This window comes from Fulmarus glacialis, unplaced genomic scaffold (genome assembly GCF_000690835.1).
Source record: "Fulmarus glacialis isolate BGI_N327 unplaced genomic scaffold, ASM69083v1 scaffold5951, whole genome shotgun sequence".
NCBI classification, from domain to species: domain Eukaryota; kingdom Metazoa; phylum Chordata; class Aves; order Procellariiformes; family Procellariidae; genus Fulmarus; species Fulmarus glacialis.
In genome coordinates, this window is record NW_009192074.1 from 1974 (window position 1) to 23756 (window position 21783).

A 21783-nucleotide genomic window follows, 5' to 3' on the forward strand; every position below is an offset into this window, starting at 1 on the left:
CTTTTAGCCTTGTAATTGTAGATTTAGCTTATAATGTAAAGAATCTTTTATTTATATGGCAGAATGGAATGTTTGAAAATTAATTCAATTGTTACAGCATCTGGCTAATTCAGATGAACAAGGGATAGCTACGGGTATGCTGGTGACCATGTTCATTCCCGTGAAGGAGCCTGTCACTCTTCGCTAGTTTTGTACAAAAGCGTTTAGCTGAACTTAATTGACCAAAAAAAAGTGGTGTTTCTTGGCTGTTTTAAGTTATGCTGGTCTGTGAAATTATAAACAGTAAGAAACTGCACAGTGAATTTTCCACCTCTTTACCTTTCTACAATTCATAACCACAATTTCATGGCGTGGTTTTCTTATTGTTGTACAAAAGAGAACCTCAGCCTCACTCCTGTCATGTTTGTATTGTGTTTCCTCAATAGTCTTCGCAGTCTCACTGGTTGACGACAGAGGAGAGGAACCAAGTTTTACTTGATCTCAAAGCTTCAGGCTGGTCTGAGTTAGGCGAAAGAGATGCCATCTACAAAGAGTTCAATTTCAAAAATTTTAATCAGGTAATTATTGTTATATACCACTTTTAATATAAAGGGAATGTAATTGCTTTAATTTCCATATGATCCTGATGAGAAAATACTTATATTCAGAAATTTGGGAGTATCCTTGTGGATACCCTGTTGGGTTTGCCTCAACGGATTGCTGTCTGATTCTGATCTCATTAGGTGGAGTAAATTAATTCCATTTTACAGTTGTTAAGTAGATCTGTTCTAATATTACAATTTCTTGATTATAATGTTAGGGTCAAGGTCAGGGTCAGTACTATGGGATTAGACAAATAATATTTGATCCTGATTTTTTTTCATTACTAGCACTCGTAAATGAATGCTGGAAATACACACCTGATGGACAGTGGGGTTCATTTTTGTCAGGGAAAAACTTGAGAAAAATGGGTAAATGTAAGAACAGAAACTTTTGGCAAATAAAGTGGGGAAAAAATGATACTTTTCACCTTCTAAGCAGGAAGACAAAGTTCTAGTGTATTCTTGAATGAATTGTCGTAGCTGATCTCACAGTGTCTTTGGCATGGCAGACTGCTGGTTAGAGCTATTTGGGTTTTTATTTGGAGTCAGGATCCTGAGCGACGTTTCAAACTCACAAGAACACGTCTTGGACATCAGTTACAAACTTGCTTTAGAAATACTGAATTGATCTTGAGATCTGCGGTCAGCTACATTCCCCTAAAAAAAGTGCCTTCTGACACTGCGTAGAAAAAAGTCACGTTCCAGGAGCATGCATTTCCCTTCCGTTTTATTTCTGAAGGAGAGGTGAGCACTTTCTGGGGTGGGAGAGGAAACCCAGGGTTTTGTTCGGGCGATGGCTCTCGCTGAGCTGGTTCTTTTCCTCACTACGGGAGGGACGCAGCGAGCTCCAGGCTTTGGGAGGCCATGGGTTTGTTGGTGTGTGTGGGGACCAGGAGCTGAGCTGTGAGCTGTTCATTTACATGGCTGTGCTTAAACCCAGACCAAGATTTTTTAGGAAATCACAGTGAGCTGGATAAACAACAATTTGTAATGCTGGCTCTTTTTTTGCTGTTTCAGACAGTAGTTGTCATGGTAAGGAAAGCCTAGGCAGTAGAGAGAAGGTGGGTGAGGTTCTCCCAGCCCCTCTGAGCTGGGCAAAAGCAAAAGAGAAAACAACCGCGGAAAAATCCAGCTCACAAGCAGGACGGTGCTGGTCCAGGGAGCACGTCCGGAGCCCTGAGTACGTTTTTTTCCTGAATTGCACTTCAAACCTGAACATTAATACAGAACAAATAGAACTGTATCAGATAATTCAGAGGGCAACGAAGGAGGGAAGCCCATGAGAGGGAGCTGACATGAAACCTTGGTGAGATGTGCAGGCAGCTTGGAGCTGGAGCAACCAGGAGAGACCAGCACGCTTGACACCGATGAGATAGAAGTAACCCTTGGAAGAGTTGAGATTTGCAGCCTTTGTGCTTTGAATATTCATGAAACAGCGTCTCTGCCGGGGCATGGTCAAAGTCTTTGTTGGTTCAGCACAACTAGAAATTACTTTTTTTTCCCCCAAAGTTAATAAAAGTGGTTTTGTGCACTGTAAATAAATAAGTCAATTTGATCAGATGGACTTAGGCGGTGTGCCAACAGACAGGTCAAGAGACAAAACAGTGTGCTGCACCAGCAGATATCTAGAAAGCCCATTGCTCTGGCAAAAGTTTGCGAAGTTGTGTGGTTTTGACTGTGCAGATTTGTCTTACAACATAGGTGGATATCCATATGTCTTCCTAATTTGAAGATTGATGAAGCACGTACCAGTATAGGAAGTTGAGTATATTCAAATATGCTTATTAGTAAGTGATGAAGTATACATTTATACTTCTAGTACATGTCATCTTAGAAAGGGTACTCAGAAAAAAAAACGCCACTGAATTGTTTGGGAGATATTGGTACAGTCTTTCATCCTTGGTTGCCCTTCACGGATGTCAGGTAAGGCAGAAACGAGAGCAGAGGCTGGGAATTGGCTTCAAAACTGAACTTTCTGCGCCCAGCCGGGAGAACAAGCTGGGCCATGGGTCCTCTGTGCAGCTCTGGTTGGATCAAGGTTATATGCGAATATCTGAAGGCAGAATTTCACCTGCTGATTTGCAGGAACTAGCTGTGGTGTCCCCATCTGCAGTTGCGGGGGGCAGAAGCCATTCCTGTTATCGTAGTCCAGGGAGGGGCTCAACGTGCAGATCCCGAGGGGATGTTCAGAGCTGGTATTAGCGAGCAAGTATTTGCCTTTCGATAAGTTGAAAGTAAATTAAAATTATGGACGTATGCTTATTGATGCTTATGTTTATAATAACTATTAGTAAATACTGTGTTTATTACGACCTAGGGAACAAATGACAAAAGCGGAGCTATACCTGCATTGTACTTCAGGAGAATTTAGTCCTGCAGTGAAAAAAATGGAACTTGTAGATATAACTTCTTTCATTTCATGTAATAAATATTCTGTTTCCATTATTTAAAGTGCAAGTATTTAGTAAAAGTCAGAGCACTGAGAAATATAATTTCCTCGGTGATCTTCCTGCTGCCCTTTTACAGATGGTGTAAAATCAGGTGTGTAAAAAAAAAAAAAAAAAGAAAAGGAAAAAAGAGTAGTTGAGCTGACATGAAAGGTATTTCAGATTTATGTTTTGCAGATGATATTGGTATGATTAATGTATTCATTGTTTTTTTTTATTGCTTCTCGCAGATAGTGTTCATGATGCATGGAAAATTCTGTGGCTTTAAAATCTTTGCCAGGTTTACAAAGTCTGTGTATGTCAACAGATGTTAAGAATATAAACACAACTTTTATTATAAAGTCGTGCAAATGTGTAGACATGAGCTTGGTTTATGTATATTATTTTCAGCATGAGAATGAAATGAAACTTCTGTGAAACAAGAGTTATTTAGATTCCTGAAGCTTTCAGGCTGAGATTAGCTCGGTTAAAAGCGATCAGCAATGGGCTGCCTTTGTAAGGCTGACAAGCTAATGACACTTCTGCCTTATGGAATTAGTTTGTAATCCCGAACTTGAAAGAGCTGGTGCTGTTTGTTAATCTGAAGATACATTTTCATGAAAATGGGCTTTGGAGGTACAATTCTCTGAAACCAGCCTGGGGTCCCAGCTGAAAGCCCTTTGTTAGTTATGTTGCTGTGGGTGCCCACCACGCACCGGTCCTGGCGTCCTGGACTGCGCAGCGCTGGTGCTGGGTGCTGCTCTGTGTTCCCTTTGCTTTCAGCACGAGACAGGCTCCTGGGGGGTGGGTGTTCTGAATCTTGTATAAAACCTAAAATATACTAACAGTGGGGGAAAAAATGCAAACGCAACTCGACTGTAGAGGAGAGCACCTGGTCTGGAAGAGCTGTGCTGATCGCACCAATGCATCTGTTCCTCCTTACGCCTTGCAATTGCTGCATGTTATTGCCACTGTTGAAGAGCAGGTAAGCAGTGATGAGTTAAAATCGGAATCTTACCTCCAGGACCCTTGCTTGGGTGCGCTCGCTTTCACCGGGGAGTGTGCGCTTGGTGGAAACCTCTGGCTGTGAGCAAGGTCTTGGAGAGCGCGTGGGCTCAGACCACTGCATGGCAAGTCTAGAGCCCTGCCACGCGTCTGGGTGCTGGTGAGCCTCCGTAAACCTCACAGCCACATCAGGGAGCTTATTCAGGACCTTTTTCCGTGTCTGCAGGGAAGAGAAGAGCAACTAGCAGGGCTTCGGGTGACCATGTAGCATCAAGAAGGCACACTCTTGTCCTTTCATGTCTTTGTGCTACTGAAACAAAATGTTTCTCTTCCAGCTGTGGAGCAAGCGCTCTGCTTCCAGTCTGCCCAAGCAAAATTCGGAATCGGAATAGAAAGTTAATTTACGCCTCCAGACCATGCCGGTAACTTCTCCCAGTTATTGTTCTGCAAACTCAGAAAAGAAGCTGCAGAAATGTTGCGACTTGCTAAAAGTTGGTCATCGAGGGAGGGAAGGGTTGCTGAGGACCTCGATGTCCTGGCCTGTATCTCGGGAATTTCCTGGGATTTCTCGGCATTTCAGGTCAGTGCACCTCGGGAGGGGTGATCCTGCAAAGGGGACAGACCTCGCGTAAAAATCTGAATTTCCCAAGGTTCATCTTGAGCCCGGTCCCAGCTGGGCAGGCGACGGGCAGCTGTGAAGGGCTCTGAGTGATGGGTGCTGAGCCCTCGGTTTGGGTCCTTTACCCGAGCCTGGTCCCAGCTGGGCAGGCGACGGGCGGCTGTGAAGGGCTCTGGGTGATGAGTGCTGAGCCCTCGGTTTGGGTCCTTTACCCAGCTGCTCATTTTCACCAAATTTGCAGGAAAGTCTTAACTTTGAGACTTCCATGTCTCTTGTCAAAGTTGGTTGGATTTGACCAGAGGGTTTAAGGGGCAACTGCCTGTGTGATTGCATTTCCTTAGGTAATCACGCAAAGGCAGAAAATGCAGTTAGGAAATTACAAAGGTGGGCATGTTTGCTGATGGTCAGGTTCAGCATTTACAGCTGCTTTCTTTTATAGGGTAAGTTTTTAATTAAGGTGGTTTTTTAAAAAAAAATTCATGTAGGAAGTCTCCATAAGACCTCATTTTATAAAATGACAGGAAATCAAATGCTCTAAGAGTTTTAAAAGCTATTTTAAATACATTTTGTGTTTTGGGGCTACAGGACACAGGCGAAAGATGAGCCTGAGCAGAGGGGACGGTAAGGAAACGCTTTGGAGGATGGTGTGTAGCGAGAGTAGAAGCACATGTGTTTCGTTGTAGTTGTGGACTGTGGGCTTTTGAGAACTTAAAGATGTGCAAAAAACCTGGAATGGTTAAATAAATTATTATTCGCACTTTGCATTTCCTTTCCAAATTTTCTAGCTCTCTTGCTTGAAATCCAGGAATAAAAAAAAGCACACAGAGCATGTTACGGTAGATGCCTTTTTTCCCCCCCTCATTGAAATGCCAATTATTTTCCTTTAGTTGTAGAGAGACATGCTCAGATTTGCCCCTTTAAATTGATCATCCTTGTTGTAATATCACAATTCCACATCCGAACGAATTTGGTAGGATATGCAGCGAATGCTCCTTCTTTGTTTTGATGATGGTACTTGGTGCCAGTCCTTGTCATGTAATCTGTGTCAATACTTCCTTTTTCTACTCCCAGCACGTTGCTCTATCTTCTGTGTTGATCAAAGGTTGGAAAATTTGTTTTTATATACGTAGGCAGTGTATTTCATTGCCGCTTTATGTACTGAAACTTTTGGCTGTTTGGCTGAAATATGTCCACGCCTTTTACGTATTGAAAACATAATACCCTTTAACCTACAATCTGCAGAGTTAAAATGAATTTTATGTTAAATATTCGGTTATGGACCACATCTCCAGCTTTTTATATGCCACAGCGGTCTTGTGGGTTTTTTTCTTCTCCATTGTCTGATAGTGAGGTCATTTTCAGTCCTCTGAGAAATTTTATTCCCAGCCAGATGCGGGCCATATATTAAAAGTAGCACCTGTGGCTAATATCACAGCAGCTTACCATAAATTTACATGGTAACTAGGATTATATCTGTCAAGACTGTTAAAAAATGTCTAGATTTAATTTGATTTCCAGTATTGAAGGAGCTCTCCAACATTTTGCTTCATAACTGTATTTTAAAAGTTAAAATCACTCCATTGTTAAGTTTTATAGCACTCCCAGTGCCCATTAAGTTGATTTGTTAAATGGGGGTCAGAATAAAGCAAGTTGGCTACAGGAGGATCGGAAACCAACCCATTTGTGACAAATTTAGTCCTTGCGTGTGAATCTTCTCAGAGCCCGGGGACTGATTGGATTCAGGTGCAGCTTATGTCAGTTGTGTTTAACCTCAAAGCCTGAGCGACCTCAGCCTCTGACTGTCACTTGCACTAACCAAAAGACGAACCTGTTTTCATTCGTCTGGGGGGGAATTGCTATTTTTAATGTAGTATCGGTCTGCTTGCTCCCTCTGCTAGAATTTTGCATTAGATTGCCTGTCGAATGAAAATAAATTATATTTTTTATCCGCCTAGGTAGGTGCTGGTTTTCATATAGTCTTTCCTAAACTGCTTCGTTTTCCATTATCCTTTGAGTCCTCTCCCATATGCTATGATTTGTGCACCTGCAAAGTTATGAAAGTATTTCGTTTGGTAGTTATGTTGTTCGCTAACTTCCCTGCGTTTATGAATACAATAACCGATTTACAATAAATCAGAATTATTTATGAGTGGATTTACAGAGTTGAGAAAATCTTTGTATCTGAAAATAATGAATTTCTGGCGTATCTGCCTGTTGACATTTTCCTTTATTAGAAACTGATAGTGAAGTTTTTGGGACTGGCAGAGGTTAACCTGCAGACTGAAATGGAGTGAATGAACTGGCTCAAGTGTCTCGGAGCGGAGCACAGTAAAACTGTATGATTCCTGGATGGTCACATCTTCCTTGAGTTTATTCTTGTGATTGAGTAAATTACACTCTCGCCTCTGAGTCGGCGGGTCGGAGGGGCAAGGTGCAGCTGCGGGACCTGGACACGGTCCACGGGCCCACACCACTGCCCACGGAAGGCAGGGAGCTCGGGCTCTGGGTGAGATGAAAGGAGAAGTCCTGGGGAGAAGCCTTGTTTGAAAGCTTACGAGTATCCTTCCCTGCCCTTGGAGGAGGAGGAGATGGCACTGGTGCCCTGATCAGCGTGTCCTCTTTCCAATGATGCTTCCAGGTACCTGGCAGCTAGCGGTGGGAAATTCTGCAAAGCTAGGAAGTCCGTAGTGGTGGAAATGCGTAACGGGGTTGTATCTAGGCAGAAGTTAAATCCTTGGTGCGGGGAGTTGGGAAAGACAGGATTTCTTTTCTTCTCGTGGCCAGTGTGGCTGGCAGGGTACAGAACCACGTGTAAAGTCAGCCAGTGCTAAAGACACTTTTCAAAGCAAAGTTTTGCACTTGGCAACATTTTTCTGTTTTAAATAGAGTTGTCTTAGTGCATCAGCAGCCTCTTATGTCTTTTAAGTCCTTCACATATAAGGAAATTTAGCCTTTCCTTATATGTCTGGGAACCGTTGTTTTGTCCTTCAGTCCCTTCACTACAACTTCCCGCTTGTAATGCATGTGAGACATTTGTGCCTGATAAGAGTCAGGCGGGCGATGAGCAGTGATTGCTCCTCTTCGTACTGCGGGGTATCTTCTCTCCTCTTTGGCCGGGGTCTGTGTGTACAGATCCCACCGCCCTCGCGTCCCATCTGCTTGCGGCGAGTCACAGGACCGGTGTCATCGTGCTGGTACCACCAGTATCAGGCTGCCAGGATTATTTAAAATGTCACAACATTAATCATATTTAAATACAATTAATCATGTTTAAACTGAAGAGACAGAGTGGGCGTGTGTCCTTCATCTCTAGCGGAGGTGAAATACAAGATGTCCCATCCCAGGTCTCGTAGAAGTTGCATCAGTTTAATTTTTCTTGTGACTTAACTGTAATTAGGGATGCCCATTTTCTCCATGAGCTAGGTCATATTTCTCCTTAGAATAAATCATTATAATTATTGGGGTGGTTGCATTTCTAATTGCTGAGTTTGCCCCACTGAGTAGACCTGTTGTATCTCTATTTAAGCAGGCCACTGCTTAAATCTGCCCAGCTGACCTTTGGGCTGCTCTCCAGTTGGCTCTAATACAAATGCTTTCCTTAAAAGATGGATTTATTATCACTCAAGTAAAAATTATTACAGCATTTGCCTTATGCTTGTTGCATGCATTGATCTGAAAGTGCAAAAGAAATTATTTGTCAAAATGCCTTTTGGATTTCACAAGCTGTCTTGTAGATTTAGAGTAGAATAAATGTTTCTCCTTTTTTTTCAGCTGTACAAATTGATTGTTCACTCTGTTTGAATTAAAGAGAACAAACGTTTTATCAGCCGTGCGGGCAGGGCTGCCGTACATTCGTACCGAAAGAGAGCAAATGTGAGCAGGTTGACTTGATTTTAACTGCAGTTCGGGCTCTTTCCTTGTTAAACCACCTTTGGAAAATGGATGGAAAATTCAATGGTTTTGAATTCTGTTGGACACCTTCATTTGGGAAAGTGCCAATAAGACTGATGTTGTCTTTTCTGAAGAAGATGGTCACTCAGAGTAATTTTTTACCTTTTCAGTTAAGGAAACCTGGTGGCTTGCAACTCTTTATGCATTAAGATTTATTTTTATGGGGGTGCTGGAAAGATGCTGATTAAATGCAAACAGCACATCTCCCGGTCTTGGTTGTTTAACCTTGTGCATCCCCTTGCTTTTGGAATAACGCCCAGCTACGTTTTCAAACCGTTAATTGCCTTTTACGCTGGCAGCTCTCACTTTCTCCTTCTCCCATGAAGGAGAGACACACTTTGGGATATTATCCTCTGCAATTGTAATTAAAAATGGACTCTGGCTGGCAGAATAAACTAAAACAAAACTACAATGCCCCTATTTAAAAATTAACCATTACTTGCCAAAAGCACATCAAACCCACTTAGCGGACATCCGTTAATCCTGCAGTGAGCCGTTTCAGGCTTTAATGCACACTGTTTTACACGTTAAGGGTTTTGAAGTCGCGGGCCAGCGCTGACCTTTCGCATCTGCTCCTCTCGCAGTAGGAATCTCCGCTCGCCGCTCCCCGTCAGGGCGGATTAACGTGATGAAGTGCAGCGCTTCTGCTGGCTGCAATTTCGGGTTTTGATCAGAATTATTTCTTTCACAAACAATCACGTTTGGCTAAAACGTTACATCTGCTCTGAAAAGCCACTGGCAGGCCCGCAGTTTATCGGGGTGAGGCGAATGTAATTTTTTTTCATTCTTTTTTTATAAAGCTGCAAACCAGCTTCACATAGGTTTTTTGGGGCAGAGCTTCCCTTCTTCCTCTTCCCCTTGCCCTTTTCTTCCTTTAATTTTGTTGGGCTGAGATGAAAAGTTGTTTTGGACAAACATAAAGCTGGCTGTGATGTCTTGGAGGGGTTTGGTGGGGAACGCGCTGATGAGCGGGGAGCCCTGTGCTGAGCCAGCACCGCACCACGGGGTTTGTTTAGTGCTAAGGGTGCTTCGTAGGAAAACGGTTTTTAGTCCTAGTATCAGAGGGGGAAGTCCTGATTTCATCATCTAGTGTGATTTTCCTCATGCTGTGATGAGAATAACAGTAGGCAGTTAAATATATGTCTGTGTGTGACCAAGGTGTCCCTAGTTGGGAGAATCTTTATCCCGTGATACAGTGGGTGGGTGCTCATAGCAAGCAAAAATACTGTTAGCTGTACAAGCCCAGGACGTTGTGTTTATGCATGCGTCTTGTAATGCCCAATGTAATAAAAAAACAGAGGTGTTCAAAGGGTTTCCCTTTGTGGTGTGCTCGTATGAATTTCTAAAAGAAATTTGACGTTCACTGGAGGACTCAGAATTAGCGTTTGTCTCCCCAGGTGAGCCCGTCTCTGTTCCCAGGTGTACCGGTGTACAAATGGTGTGGGCTGCCCAGGGGAACCCTTGTGTCTTAGTGAAAAACCAACCAACAAAAAAACCCATGGAACCTCTCAAAATACTGCACATGGGATGTACTCTGCCACTTCCAGGCACGTGCTTGGAGCACACGGAGGGGTCTGAAGACAGTTGAAAATGCTCGGTATAGGTTGTCTATCTAAATTGTTGGCAGTTAAGTGAGCCTGGTTCTTAATAAAGTAACTTAACTAGCTGCCTTTGTCCATTTCTCCATGACCTGCTCCAGCTGTTCTTCCACACACCAGAGACAGGAGATGAAGCACGGGTCTAGGTGACCTACAGATCATATAGGGAACAGTGGGCTTGGCAAACCAGGCAAGGTACGCAAGTGCTCTGAGGTTGAAGGACGTTTTTCCACACACCGGAGACAGGAGATGAAGCACGGGTCTAGGTGACCTACAGATCATATAGGGAACAGTGGGCTTGGCAAACCAGGCAAGGTACGCAAGTGCTCTGAGGTTGAAGGATGCCCCGAAGAGAAATATGTCTTCTGGGAAGATGCATGCTCTCTCCTACTCTTTCTTCAAAGGATCTGTCACTTCTAGACTTGAAATACCTGTCTTCAAAATAATAATACTTGAATTTTATAGTGCAATATAAATTAAAAGCCTACCAGTGCTGGCCCAGGTAAGTCTCCTGCTGAGTTCATTGCCCCCATGTGTCATCTACTCTCTTCTACTATAAGAGGCATCCAAACATGAAGACCCATTCTGACAATACAGCAGGATGCTTTCAGCAGCTCAGTTGAGTGAAGTGATTCCCTGACTGGATCTGCAGTAAATGTTCCTCGGTTTGCTTTATTTCATAGCATTAAGTCTTTTTAGATTCTGGCTTGGCCCAAAGGGTGATTGGAAGACCTCTCCAAATTCCTCACACCTCCATTGTGATTTCTCTGTCGTGTGTTTGAATTGTTGACCTTGTCTTAAAAAAAAAAAAAAAAAAAAAAAAAGCTGACAGTGTATTGGGTAGGAGGATAGTGGAAGATGAAATGGTCATGAGACCAGCCGCATCTTCTCTTAATCCATCATAAAGCAATGCCTTTCTTACTGCTCTTTGATGTTTTCTTAGGATCATAAATGGCAGAGATTTAGAGGATTATCAGAGGCAGGATATGATTGCCCTTGGATACTCAGCAGAGGAGATTTTGGATATTGAACTGGTAGTATGTGTAAGCTTGGCCAAAAGACCAAGGAAAACTTTGTCTGAGCGCTCCCTATGTTATCAAGAGCATGTATGGCATGTGAACTTCATTTTCATGTCTACAGAATGAAATCATTCCTTCGCATATGAGTAAAAAGAAACATGGGGGGAAAACAGTAGCATTTTGTTCTGCTGTAGCCAGGTCTGTTCCATCCAAAACGTGGTGCGATGGGATAATGAATAACTCTGTTCTGCTACACCATAGCCGAGCTCTATAAAAGTCGGAGGACTTGAGCACCTTTTTGAAGTGGTACATTCACATAAATTAATTCTTATTTGGTCTGCTTTACAATGGCTTCATGTCGTGGGCTGGCACCGTGCGATCGAGGATGGTTTATTGCCCGAGCGGCAGCGTCCTTGTGCAGCGCGAAGCACATCGGTGAGCGGAGGTGCCTGAATTCAAAAGGTTGGAACTGGGGACTAACTGCACCTTGTTACTAGTTTATTTTTATAGTGGTTTGTGTGATGGCTTTATTACAGTACAGCCAGGGGTTTGATTTGCTGGGCCAAACATTTGCTTTAACAAGTAAAATTATCATTGTTCTTTCAGTTGCGCAGCCAAGAGAGTTTATTATTTTAAGTGACTGATTGCTTTAGCAGGTGCTCGGTTAATGGGGGCTTCGCTGTATTATTTAATGTTTTTAGGTAGGGTGCAAAAAGTTCATTTAAAAAAGTCATGTTTCTTGAAATAGCCATTTTATTTGGTGTAAACCTCCTAAGTGCAACCTTTATATTCCATTTTTTGAGCACAAAGCACACAAAAATGCCTTGGGAGGTAGTGAGTTACATTTAGCTGACTACGTGGCTGGAGGATTTCTTCCATGTTCTAGTTCAGTCCTGAAACGTGGGATTATTTTCCTTCTTTTTCTCTAAAATCTAATTTAGAGAGCTACATTTTGGAATAAATAAAATAATATTTATGGGCTATGTTTACCTAGAGTGCTAAGGAACTGGAACTGGGGGAAAAAACCCGCCACATTTATTTTGAATGTTTCTATATGAAGTGATGTATCACAAATATCACGGGACCTTGTTCCAGGTTTGGTTGGGATTTAGGATTTCTACTTATTTTGCAGTAGTCTTTATGGGCAACTATAATTATTTTTATCTACCTATAAGCAAATGAATGTATTTTGTAATAAGTTTGTATTGAGCCAGTGGAGTCTAGGCTTGAAACTTTTATCACTCACGGAAAGAAGTTTTTATGCTGCTTTAAGGCATCTCTATGTTCTCTCACTTCCACTCCATCAAGTTTATAAATCTTTTTGGTGGAATAGGTGATTAATTTTGGCGTGAAGTCTGTTCATTGAATCACCGAGCACATTATCTGCTTTCTGTTCATGAAATCCAGGTGCAATCACTTACAGTAATAAAAATGAGAATAGGAAAAATGATCCGAGGCTGCTGGAAAAGTCAAGATGTGACGAGGAAGAAGAGGTAATAGATGTAACATTTTGTATCGTATTATCACCAATAAGAGAAAAACAGGTCTGAATTCGGCAGTTACGAAAATCTTTATATAAACAGGCTTAGAAAAGATAAAGTTGAGGTTTGGCGTGCAGATTGCACATGAGGCTATTTCACACACTTAGCGAGCACGAGGGGAAGAGGAACGCAAAGCAAGGAGAAGGCTTTAAAAGCAGGTCAGTGCTCTCTACCTTCCTCTTAGTCCCTCTTCTTGCATTGATCCCCGTATCCCTTGGCCTTAGCAGAAAATCTGCATTTCTTTTTCAGAGCAGTTGAATCTCAGATGGGGCAAATTACGCTTGCACCTGCTTTATGACGAAGTGATGTCATAGCTTAGGTCACTGCTGAGCTTGGGAGATGAAGCCCTTGAGTCGGAGCTCTTTTGGAGAGCTGCATCTCGAGCATCATCAGGACGGTGTCGCGCCTAGTGCCGCACCTGGTCTAGATTGTGCCGAGCGAGTGTAAAGTTCGGAGTGGCTTGGGCTTTTCCTGGGACAACATTCCTGAAATTGCCTTCTGTCATCTCCCGCGGCTCTTGACATTGTACCGGTACCTGTGAGAGAAACGTCCCCATTGAGGAAAGGCCATGCCTCCGAGCTCCGCTTCTCTTTGCCTCCATTTATTCTTCATGTTCTTCAAATTGGTAAATCATATGACAATAAACAGAAATACCCTCAATGAAGAGAGAAGGGGAAACTGTTGTTTATCTGGTCAGGTGGTTTAGATTAGCAGTGATGCTGGTCTGTATTATGTTACTTTAAATCATAGTGTCCCAACAGGACATAAATTATGAAGATTGTTACAGTATGTTTCATCCAATGTAAGATCAACAAATTGGAATAATTTTTTTTATAGGAAAATCAGTGCTTTGGCAAGGTTATTGTTGAAGAATTTAATTTAACTTGAGCTTTGCTTGCATTATTTCTTAATGTATAAAAACTATTTGCATAATGTATGAAGTATAAACATTTTTAGAATCAAAGGCAAGAATGCCTTTTCCAAGATTACATAGAGTGGCAAACTACTTAGAATAGATCAGTGTTTGTGCTTTTGCTGTCAAAAATGTTTGATATAGAGCTGGCGAGCTAGTTTCTTCACCGACATAATTGTAAACAAGTGTTGGGAGACAGAAACAGCGTTCTTTGTAGAACATGGTGTAAAGGTTTTCACATACTCCGCTGCAGATCTAACATGGAAAGCAGTGTTTATAGCTATAATGTGAATTTAAATAGGTAACTTTTTTTAGAGAGCAAAGCAGCATTTCGCTTTTGTATAAATGATGTGTGCAGATAAGTATGGGGGATGCGAGCAGTCAGCTCTGCATTTTAAAAGGATATGATAAACGCAGAAAAGCATGGACAATTCAGTTGGAAATTGTAGTTGTGGGGTTTTTTTAGTTTCACATTTTGTTACGAAGACAGAAATGGCATCTCAGCACATGCCAGTGTGTTGGTAGTATTCCTGTTCCATCCTTTCCCTTTATTAGCATCTTTCAGAGTTCGGAGTGCTGCTTTCCCCAGTCCTGAGCGGTGCTTGGAGAACGGGAAGGTTGTCTGCTTTCACCATATTTTGAAGCTCAAGCTATTAAAGAGAAAAAAACACTAAAAATTTATCTACCTGTGATTTGTTAGGTGTTGTTCACCTTCAAGACGTCGTGCCGTCTCGGGTGGGATGGAGGGAGTAGGGAAACGCAGGCACGACGCCTGAGCCGGCTTGTCCCTTGCTGGCACTCACCGGAGAGATGGGGACGTGAATGATCTGAGTTTAGCTCCGTTTTGGGACATGATTTAGTTGTGTTCTTAAGGACTGTCCTGCTGTTCTTGGAATGGTATTAGAAAGGGGAAGAGCATGGGAAGATGTTCCCCTGGTTTATGTCGTGGATGAACCCAGACAGGACCAAAAAAAAAAGAAGAAAAGAGGAAAATACCTAATGCCAGATGGATCCGGTGTCCCTGGGGATGGCTCAGGCAGGACGATGATGCCAACAGGGAAGAATCCCAAAATGGGCATGTGGTTTACAGAATGATATACCTGTCCTCCTGTGCTGCCGTCACCTTCCTAAATACTCGTTGGATTCCTCTTTTTTTGTGTTTTAACTATGTTGTCGCTTTCAGATTAAGAGTGTGGCCTGGTGAGATGATTTTTGCATATTGTAAGGTAGAAGTCTTTCTTAATGGAGTAAATAGAATTAAAATAAAACAAACCCTGGATTTTTCTTGAGAACACAACAGAAAATGTCATGAGATTAAGTCAAACCCTCGTGACTAGCTAAACATAACTTAAAATAGCTCGACATTACAGAGCTTTTTCCTTTTATCTGCTGGCCCGTAGCTCACTGTTGGGTAGTAACGTCAGCTGGATATGTGAAAGCTTCGGCAGTTTGGAAGTGAACCTTAATGATTTGAGTTTATTGTTGTTATAAGTGTCAAACTGCTAAGGAGAACACGTGCTATGTGCTGTGCGCAAGGGTATTTTTGACTTGGGTGGATGGAAAGCAAATGTGTGAAAGCAAATCTCTTGCCTTGTATGACAATGTCACTTTAACTTGTTTTATTTATTCATTTCCCACTGATAAATGATACAGATGCAGCCCGGGTGGGTGGGGAAGGGAAGACAGGTAGCCCTTGCACTGCAGAAGGTCAAGGTTAATGCTACCTCCAGCGTTATAATGACAGATGGGAGGCAGAAACCTTAATGTACTTGTGATTAGCATATGGTTTCCTTGGCTGAGCGTCCGAAGGATTTAAGAAGCCCGGGTACGCTCTTCATAGCGTACGCATTTTAAAACAAACAAATAAAAAGTGTGTATGGTTATATTGTTGAGCTTTTCAGCTGTTTTTCTTGAATATCTCCACTTTTGAGTCAAGTACTGTCAGCTGCTTTGTTCTGGAGATGCACTGGAGTAATCCATCACTGGGGACTCGCGGGTGGGTGATGTATGAGCACGACATAGCGACCTGTGTTCCTTTGATGTATAACTCATCAAGATAATGTTGGCAAGCATTGTACAAAAGCAGCATGTTTAAAAAGTATTAAGATGAATTGGTTCCTTGCTTAAGAAGTGTGAAAGGAAGAATAATAGCAGATTAGCTCCGGGATACCGCGGTTCTCCCAGAGCCGTGCAGCGTTGTGCGGTGCAGAGGGGCGGATGGAATTTCATCTTTCCTCCCACTTCTGACAGCAAAGTGTCTGGCCCTGGTTTTCCCATTCTCGGGCAACAAAAGTCGCATTAAGTCTTATTTTGTGGTGGTGTATTTTGTCGCTTTCAAAAGCAGTTTGGCCAGTCCCAAAACATTATATGATAGCTGAATTTTTTAAAGTTTGGGGTTTTTTTTACTTTATTACGTTAATTTGTTCTTCTAAGAGTAGCCCTGATTTTTATCTCATGGAGACATGCTGTGGCTGGTAGTATTTAAAAACCAGTTTAGAAGTGATGTTACGACTGAAACACCATTAGTTTTAGTTCCTTCTTTCACGATCTTAAAAGACATGAAGGGAAGAGACGTACTGGCACACCCAAGGCATCTCCTTGTCTGTGCAGAATTGCTTCACTCGTTACTTGTTTTAGTCCTCTTTGTGGTTCATTACAGGATTTTGCAGTCTGCCATGGGTGATGTGATGAATTTTTTTTAGAATAACCTGTATGCCTGGGTGTTATTTTAGCCCAAATGTCCTAAAAGGATTAGGTTGAAAATACGCCTGTTACTGAAAGATCAGAATATTTTATAATATTTAGCACATCAAAGTCTCTTTTAATACTTTGTAATGGTTTCTAGAAAATGTGCAAGTCCTTTCTTTCTCCTCTCTTTTTATTTTTCAAGGAAAAATCTGAAAAAGTTCTCATTAGGGGCCGAGGGGCTGCAGAACTCTGTTGTTAATATAGGGAAAGCCAAGATTGTGTTGGGTCTTACTGTCACGAGTAAAGTACTCGCCCCACTTTCATCAAGAAATGTGTGATGGTCTGATAAACTCTGCCCACCAATGCAGTCTTGACAATGATCTTGCACTGCAGACTGCTTAATAATTTTCATTATTTTTAATTAAAGTTGAAGAAGTGCAGACTCCTGCTCAAATTAAGGTTGGTTGTGTTGCCGGAATGTGGTAATTACTTTAATTGATCACAAGATAGTTTCCTTGATCACCAATTAGACCAAATTACCGATCAAGTTTCAAGACGTGAAGAAATGTCCAAACTGATTTTATGTAATCGTGTTTTCATATCTAATCAAACCTAAATATCTTTTCCTTCCAGAGCCAATTGTATTTTCCCAAAGAAAGGTTACGGCTCTACAAATATAAAGGTGATTCATAAACAATAGCGTTCCAATTCATTTAATTAGCAAAGGAAGTATTTAGGACCTTGATGGAGATTGCGCTGGTGAAATTGCTTGGTAGAACTGTAGCTCATTTTCTTAATGGAAGATACTTTTTTTGCGTATAATTAAGATAAACTAAAACGCAAGAAGTAAGTTGCTTTGGGTAATGTGCAATGAGGGAGAACGTCTCTGAGCAGAGCGGGGCGTGCAGAAAGGCGGGCATGTCTGGCGGGTGTGCGTGCTTCGTCCTTCGCTCTCGCACCAGCTCGCCCTGGCTGGGACAGCGCTGGTCAGCTGGAGCCAGGAGCAGCAGGAGCTGTCCCGGGGAGGGTCCTCTGCGCCAGAATTAATTCCTTTTCGTGACTCGGACAGCCCCAAGTTGAGCACTCTTCGGGAAGATGAACAGTGTTAAGACCGATGAGTGTTTTATCCAGCTGGAGATTTTCTGCTGTCTGGGGGGAAGAGGCAGCGGGTTGGCGTGGTGGTCCACTGATGGGAGAGGATTTGGTGGTCCACCCGTCGGGAGGATTTGTCGTCAGAAGGCGTGAAGGAAGGTCTGCAGAGCGGATTAATTTAGTAGACCCGTTTGCTTGCGTAGTTCGCTCTGTCTGCCTTCGGTCGCAGCGATGATTATTGTCACACAATCAATGAATTGTGCTTGTGTAGTGTAACCTGTATATGTACATAGGTATATGGGATGGACAGACAGACACTGGTAGAGCGTACATGAACCTGGTAGGGTTTTCATAAATTTCATGTATTTTTGCCCTTGCTGCTTGTTTGCCCGAAGGCAATCTAGTTGCAGATGCAATTGCCGTTTTAAGCTTTTGGGGACATTTCTGTGTATAGATTGCTGTGTTGGAAATAGCATTCCTATTAAGCCCACGGACACTCTAAAAACTTTGAAATCAAATCTCTTTTAGAACTATTAATGCAGGAGTGTTCCAAATCATTGCTAACATCTAATGCACAACTTGCAGCTTTCCGCTTCAAAGCGTGCTGCTGAAACATTTGCAAATTTTTAAAAGTAATTGTTCACTCGAAGTAAAACTAAACCAAGCGAGAGCTTCAAGGGAAGTTAGATTTTACCGAAATTTGGAATGCTCTTGGGTCAAAGAAAAAAGCTTTTTAATTGCTGACAGTTTGGTGATTTCCAAATGACAAACCTCATTGGAATGATTTTCTCTGATTATAACGTTTGCATTCATTTGACTGGCAAAGCGACTAACAAAGTCATACTTCATCCAGGCACCGATTCTTTTTTTACTTGAAGGTTTTTGTAATTTGTCAGAGGAAAAAAGACTGAAACTATTATCAACCATTATATGTTATTCATTGACCACATGTTTGTTTGAAACGGCCATCGCTTGGTGGAATGCGGGCTATATACATTCTCTTCCATAAATTAGCACTAAAAAACTACCTAAATCAGGTAGGGTTTTGTTGAGCTTGTATTATAATATGAACCAGACTATAACGTGGATGTTACTTTTGCTTTGCATGTTAATTCAGGTCCTGAACCCCGATGGATGGAGCTTGGTACGAACAAAGCCCGCTGACTTAGAGGTGTCCTGCTCACGCACTGAGGCCCTTCGGGCCCCGCTGTGTAATTGTGTTCTTGATTTACATGGACATTCTAATTTTCTTTATAATGTAGTGATTTGCTCCTAAGTATTTTGGCAAGCGCCTGCTATTATTTTCTTCTTGAGCCTGTGATAAAACCTGCGCCCTGGGGGAGCATGTCGGGGAGAATATAGGGGCAGAGGATTGGGAAACCTATTTTAACTCATTTTAAGGGAAAATATTTTCTCATAAAGCAGAGGGGGAAACCCACCACCCCCAGGAAAATAAATAGCAAATCAGTTAAGTGAAAGAATGTGTTTCTAGAATGGGTATCTGTCTAGTGCAGGAATACTGTGGCGTGATGCTTTATTAGAGACGGCACGTTTCTAAGATGCAGTAAGGGATGAGGGGTTTGGGATGGATGTTTAAAATCGCTGTTGGATGCCAAAGGTAAAGTCGTTGCTCTCACGGAATGGCTTCGAATCCTGGAGTAAGTACCATTGAGCAGAGTGATTTCCCGAGCTCTGAAGGGGATGCTTTCAGCAGCCTCAGGAAATGCGTCGGTGGCATGAGAAGGTGAAATGCTTCTCCAACACACACAAACCCGAGCTGCAGCAACCTGGAGCATCTCTAGGAGTTTTTGAGATTTTGGAGTGAATCTTGCAGATGTGCTGCCAGTCCTGGCAGGTGGAGGAGTATTTTCCTCTTTGCTCTTTCTCTCCTTAGGCTTTTGGATTTATGACGCGTGTTGCTCTACAAGCAGAGAAGATGAATCACCACCCGGAATGGTTTAATGTCTACAGCAAGGTAACGTGTTCCCCAGCCCTAGTTACAGGCATGGCAAGTTAAGGAGACCAAACCACTGGCCCTTACTCTCTGCCTTTTTTTGTAGCTTATATACAAGATAAGGCAATGGAAAGCGGTTGTGTCTTTTTAAAGAGATTTGAGATTTTAAAGAGATGCTGAGATATTTGTAGTGGTGAGGAATCAGGAATCAAGCTCTTTGTGATTGCTACCAGCCCCATGGTTTGGACCTGTCGCTTCACCTCTCTGGCTGAGATCTAAAAATGAAATAGAAGCCTTTAAACTCTTATTTGGCCAACCTGAATAAAACGACTGTTTTGAAACTACTCACCAACTCTCATTCCTTTCTGTGCAACAAGTTGGGAGCCCAGCGGTGTAGGGTAGCAGACTGTCAATGTGTAGGTACCTAAAAGGGAGCCTGGCAGTCTCAATTTAAGTTTGATTTTTTAAAAAATTGTAGGCTCCTGTGTCTCAACATAGCAGCTTATAAAATTTGTTTATAATATTACCTAACTGATGGTGGTCTCCTATTTACAAGGGTTACAGGTATACTGCAACCCTCGAATGAAAGGTGCTGTGTGAAAGGGGAAATTATTGCTCTCCCTTTATTTTTATTTTCTAATACTTCTCATTGCATTGTATCGAGTTGTTTTAGCATTTGGCGAATATATGGCAATCCCACTAAAAATATACCAAAAGGACATGTGGACAAGCAGCCTGCGGCTGGGAACCACCACCCCCAGAGCAGGACATCCCCACCTCTCCCCTAGCAGAGACATCCCAGCACAGGCTCCTCCTCAGCAGCCCTTCAGGTCACCCTGTTAAAAGGGACATTGAATGATCAGCGGACAAAGTCTTGATCACCTACTCTTCTTGATTTTCTTGGCTTTCCAGAATATTCAGAATTTATCTTTTTTTTTTTTTCTCTTCTCTCTTCCCAAAATCTCAGTCAAAGGCGAGACGAAGTAACACCCAGCTCGTCATCTGGCTTAGTCTAAACAAACCCGTGCAGGCAGCTGCGTCATAGCAAAATGCACCAGTCCGTTTGTTTTTCTTTTTGAAATTAATCTGCAACAAGCTCAACAATTTTTTCACCTTCAGGGTGCTGGTTTTTAACAAAACGCGTGAGCCCCTGGCTCCGCTGTTGGCAGCTTGGTCACTGGCCCAGGTTCTTCGTGAAACCGATCCGTGGGATTTACGTGTAAAGAATGAGTCATTTAATCGGACACCTCTTCTTGGATGAAATCCAAGAATGCAACGCCTGTTTTATTCTGCGAAGGGGCTCGCTTTGGTTAGACTGCAGGCTCTGTTAAGCCTCCTCACCTCCAGCGTCTTCTGGTTTACGTGAGCAGTGAGCGCCCAGCTCGCTGCTTGCAGGGAGCATCGTTTAAAACCGGTTCACTACAGAGACACGCGGTGTTCCCGTTGAATTGCTGCTCAGCCTACAAAATGGCTTTGTAACCCCTTTCTTCTCCTTTTTGACAGGTTCAGATAACTCTGATTTCCCACGACTGCGGTGGACTGACCAAGAGAGATGTGAAGCTGGCTCAGTTTATTGACAAAGCTGCTGCCTCGGTGTAACAAAGACATAAAACGTTTTAATACAGCGTCCAACCAACATTTTGTGTTTAAATGGAGTCCCTCAATCCTTGTAACCCTGATTTCACAAAACCCCTGGGACAAGATATTTTGTAGAAAGAGTGGCTTAGCTTGCTTTGCCTTTTAGTCCGAGACCCCTCTGGATGCCTGTGCTTGTCCTTTGCTGTTGCTGGCTCTGCCTGAGCATGTAGCAGCAACCAATAAGTTTTGAATAATCCTTTTCTAGAAACTAAAACGAGCTGGAATGAAGCAGGAGCCCACACACACGTGTCGGTGTTCCCCAAGCAAAAAAAAGGACGCCCCCGCCACGAGCCTGCCCTGTGCCCGGCCGCTTCCCTCCTATAGATGTGTACATCTCTGCGCTTCGAACAGCGTAAGAGCAGCTGGGCCGGGTCAGCCCCCTCGGCTTGGTACCCCCACCTCTGCCAGGGACCGGTGGCAGGCGCGAGGGATGCTGGTGAGAGTAGCGCAAGCAGCTGATGATCTTTGCTTGAGGTTGCAGCTCATCCAGCTTTGCATTTTGGTGTTTATTCTCTGCTTATCCGATGGCTCTTCAAACTCACCTGCCCTTTTGGCACCCACAGCCTAGCAGCTCTACCCAGCAAAAGTCTTGCTGCGTGCTTGAGAACCGTTCGCCGTCTGAGATGCAGGGCTGGATCCTCCAGTTGCTGAAAACTTTAGCTCTGGTCCAGCAAATACAAAAAAATCCCAGCGAGCTCCCAGCACTCACATTGTTAAACGAAGCATGTGCTTAAGTGCTTGGCTGGGCTGGGTCAGCG

The 21783-nt window shown here is 42.8% G+C and overlaps 1 protein-coding gene across 1 annotated transcript; it reads left to right on the forward strand.

Moving 5' to 3' along the window:
* Nucleotides 1-425: 425 nt before the first annotated feature.
* Nucleotides 426-20986, forward strand: PCBD2 (pterin-4 alpha-carbinolamine dehydratase/dimerization cofactor of hepatocyte nuclear factor 1 alpha (TCF1) 2; the record flags this gene model as incomplete). The annotated part of the gene is made up of 3 exons (XM_009586920.1): nucleotides 426-557; nucleotides 19328-19408; nucleotides 20891-20986. Coding segments are annotated over 3 exons (309 nt in total), but the record flags the coding sequence as incomplete, so codon positions are not given.
* Nucleotides 20987-21783: the final 797 nt, after the last annotated feature.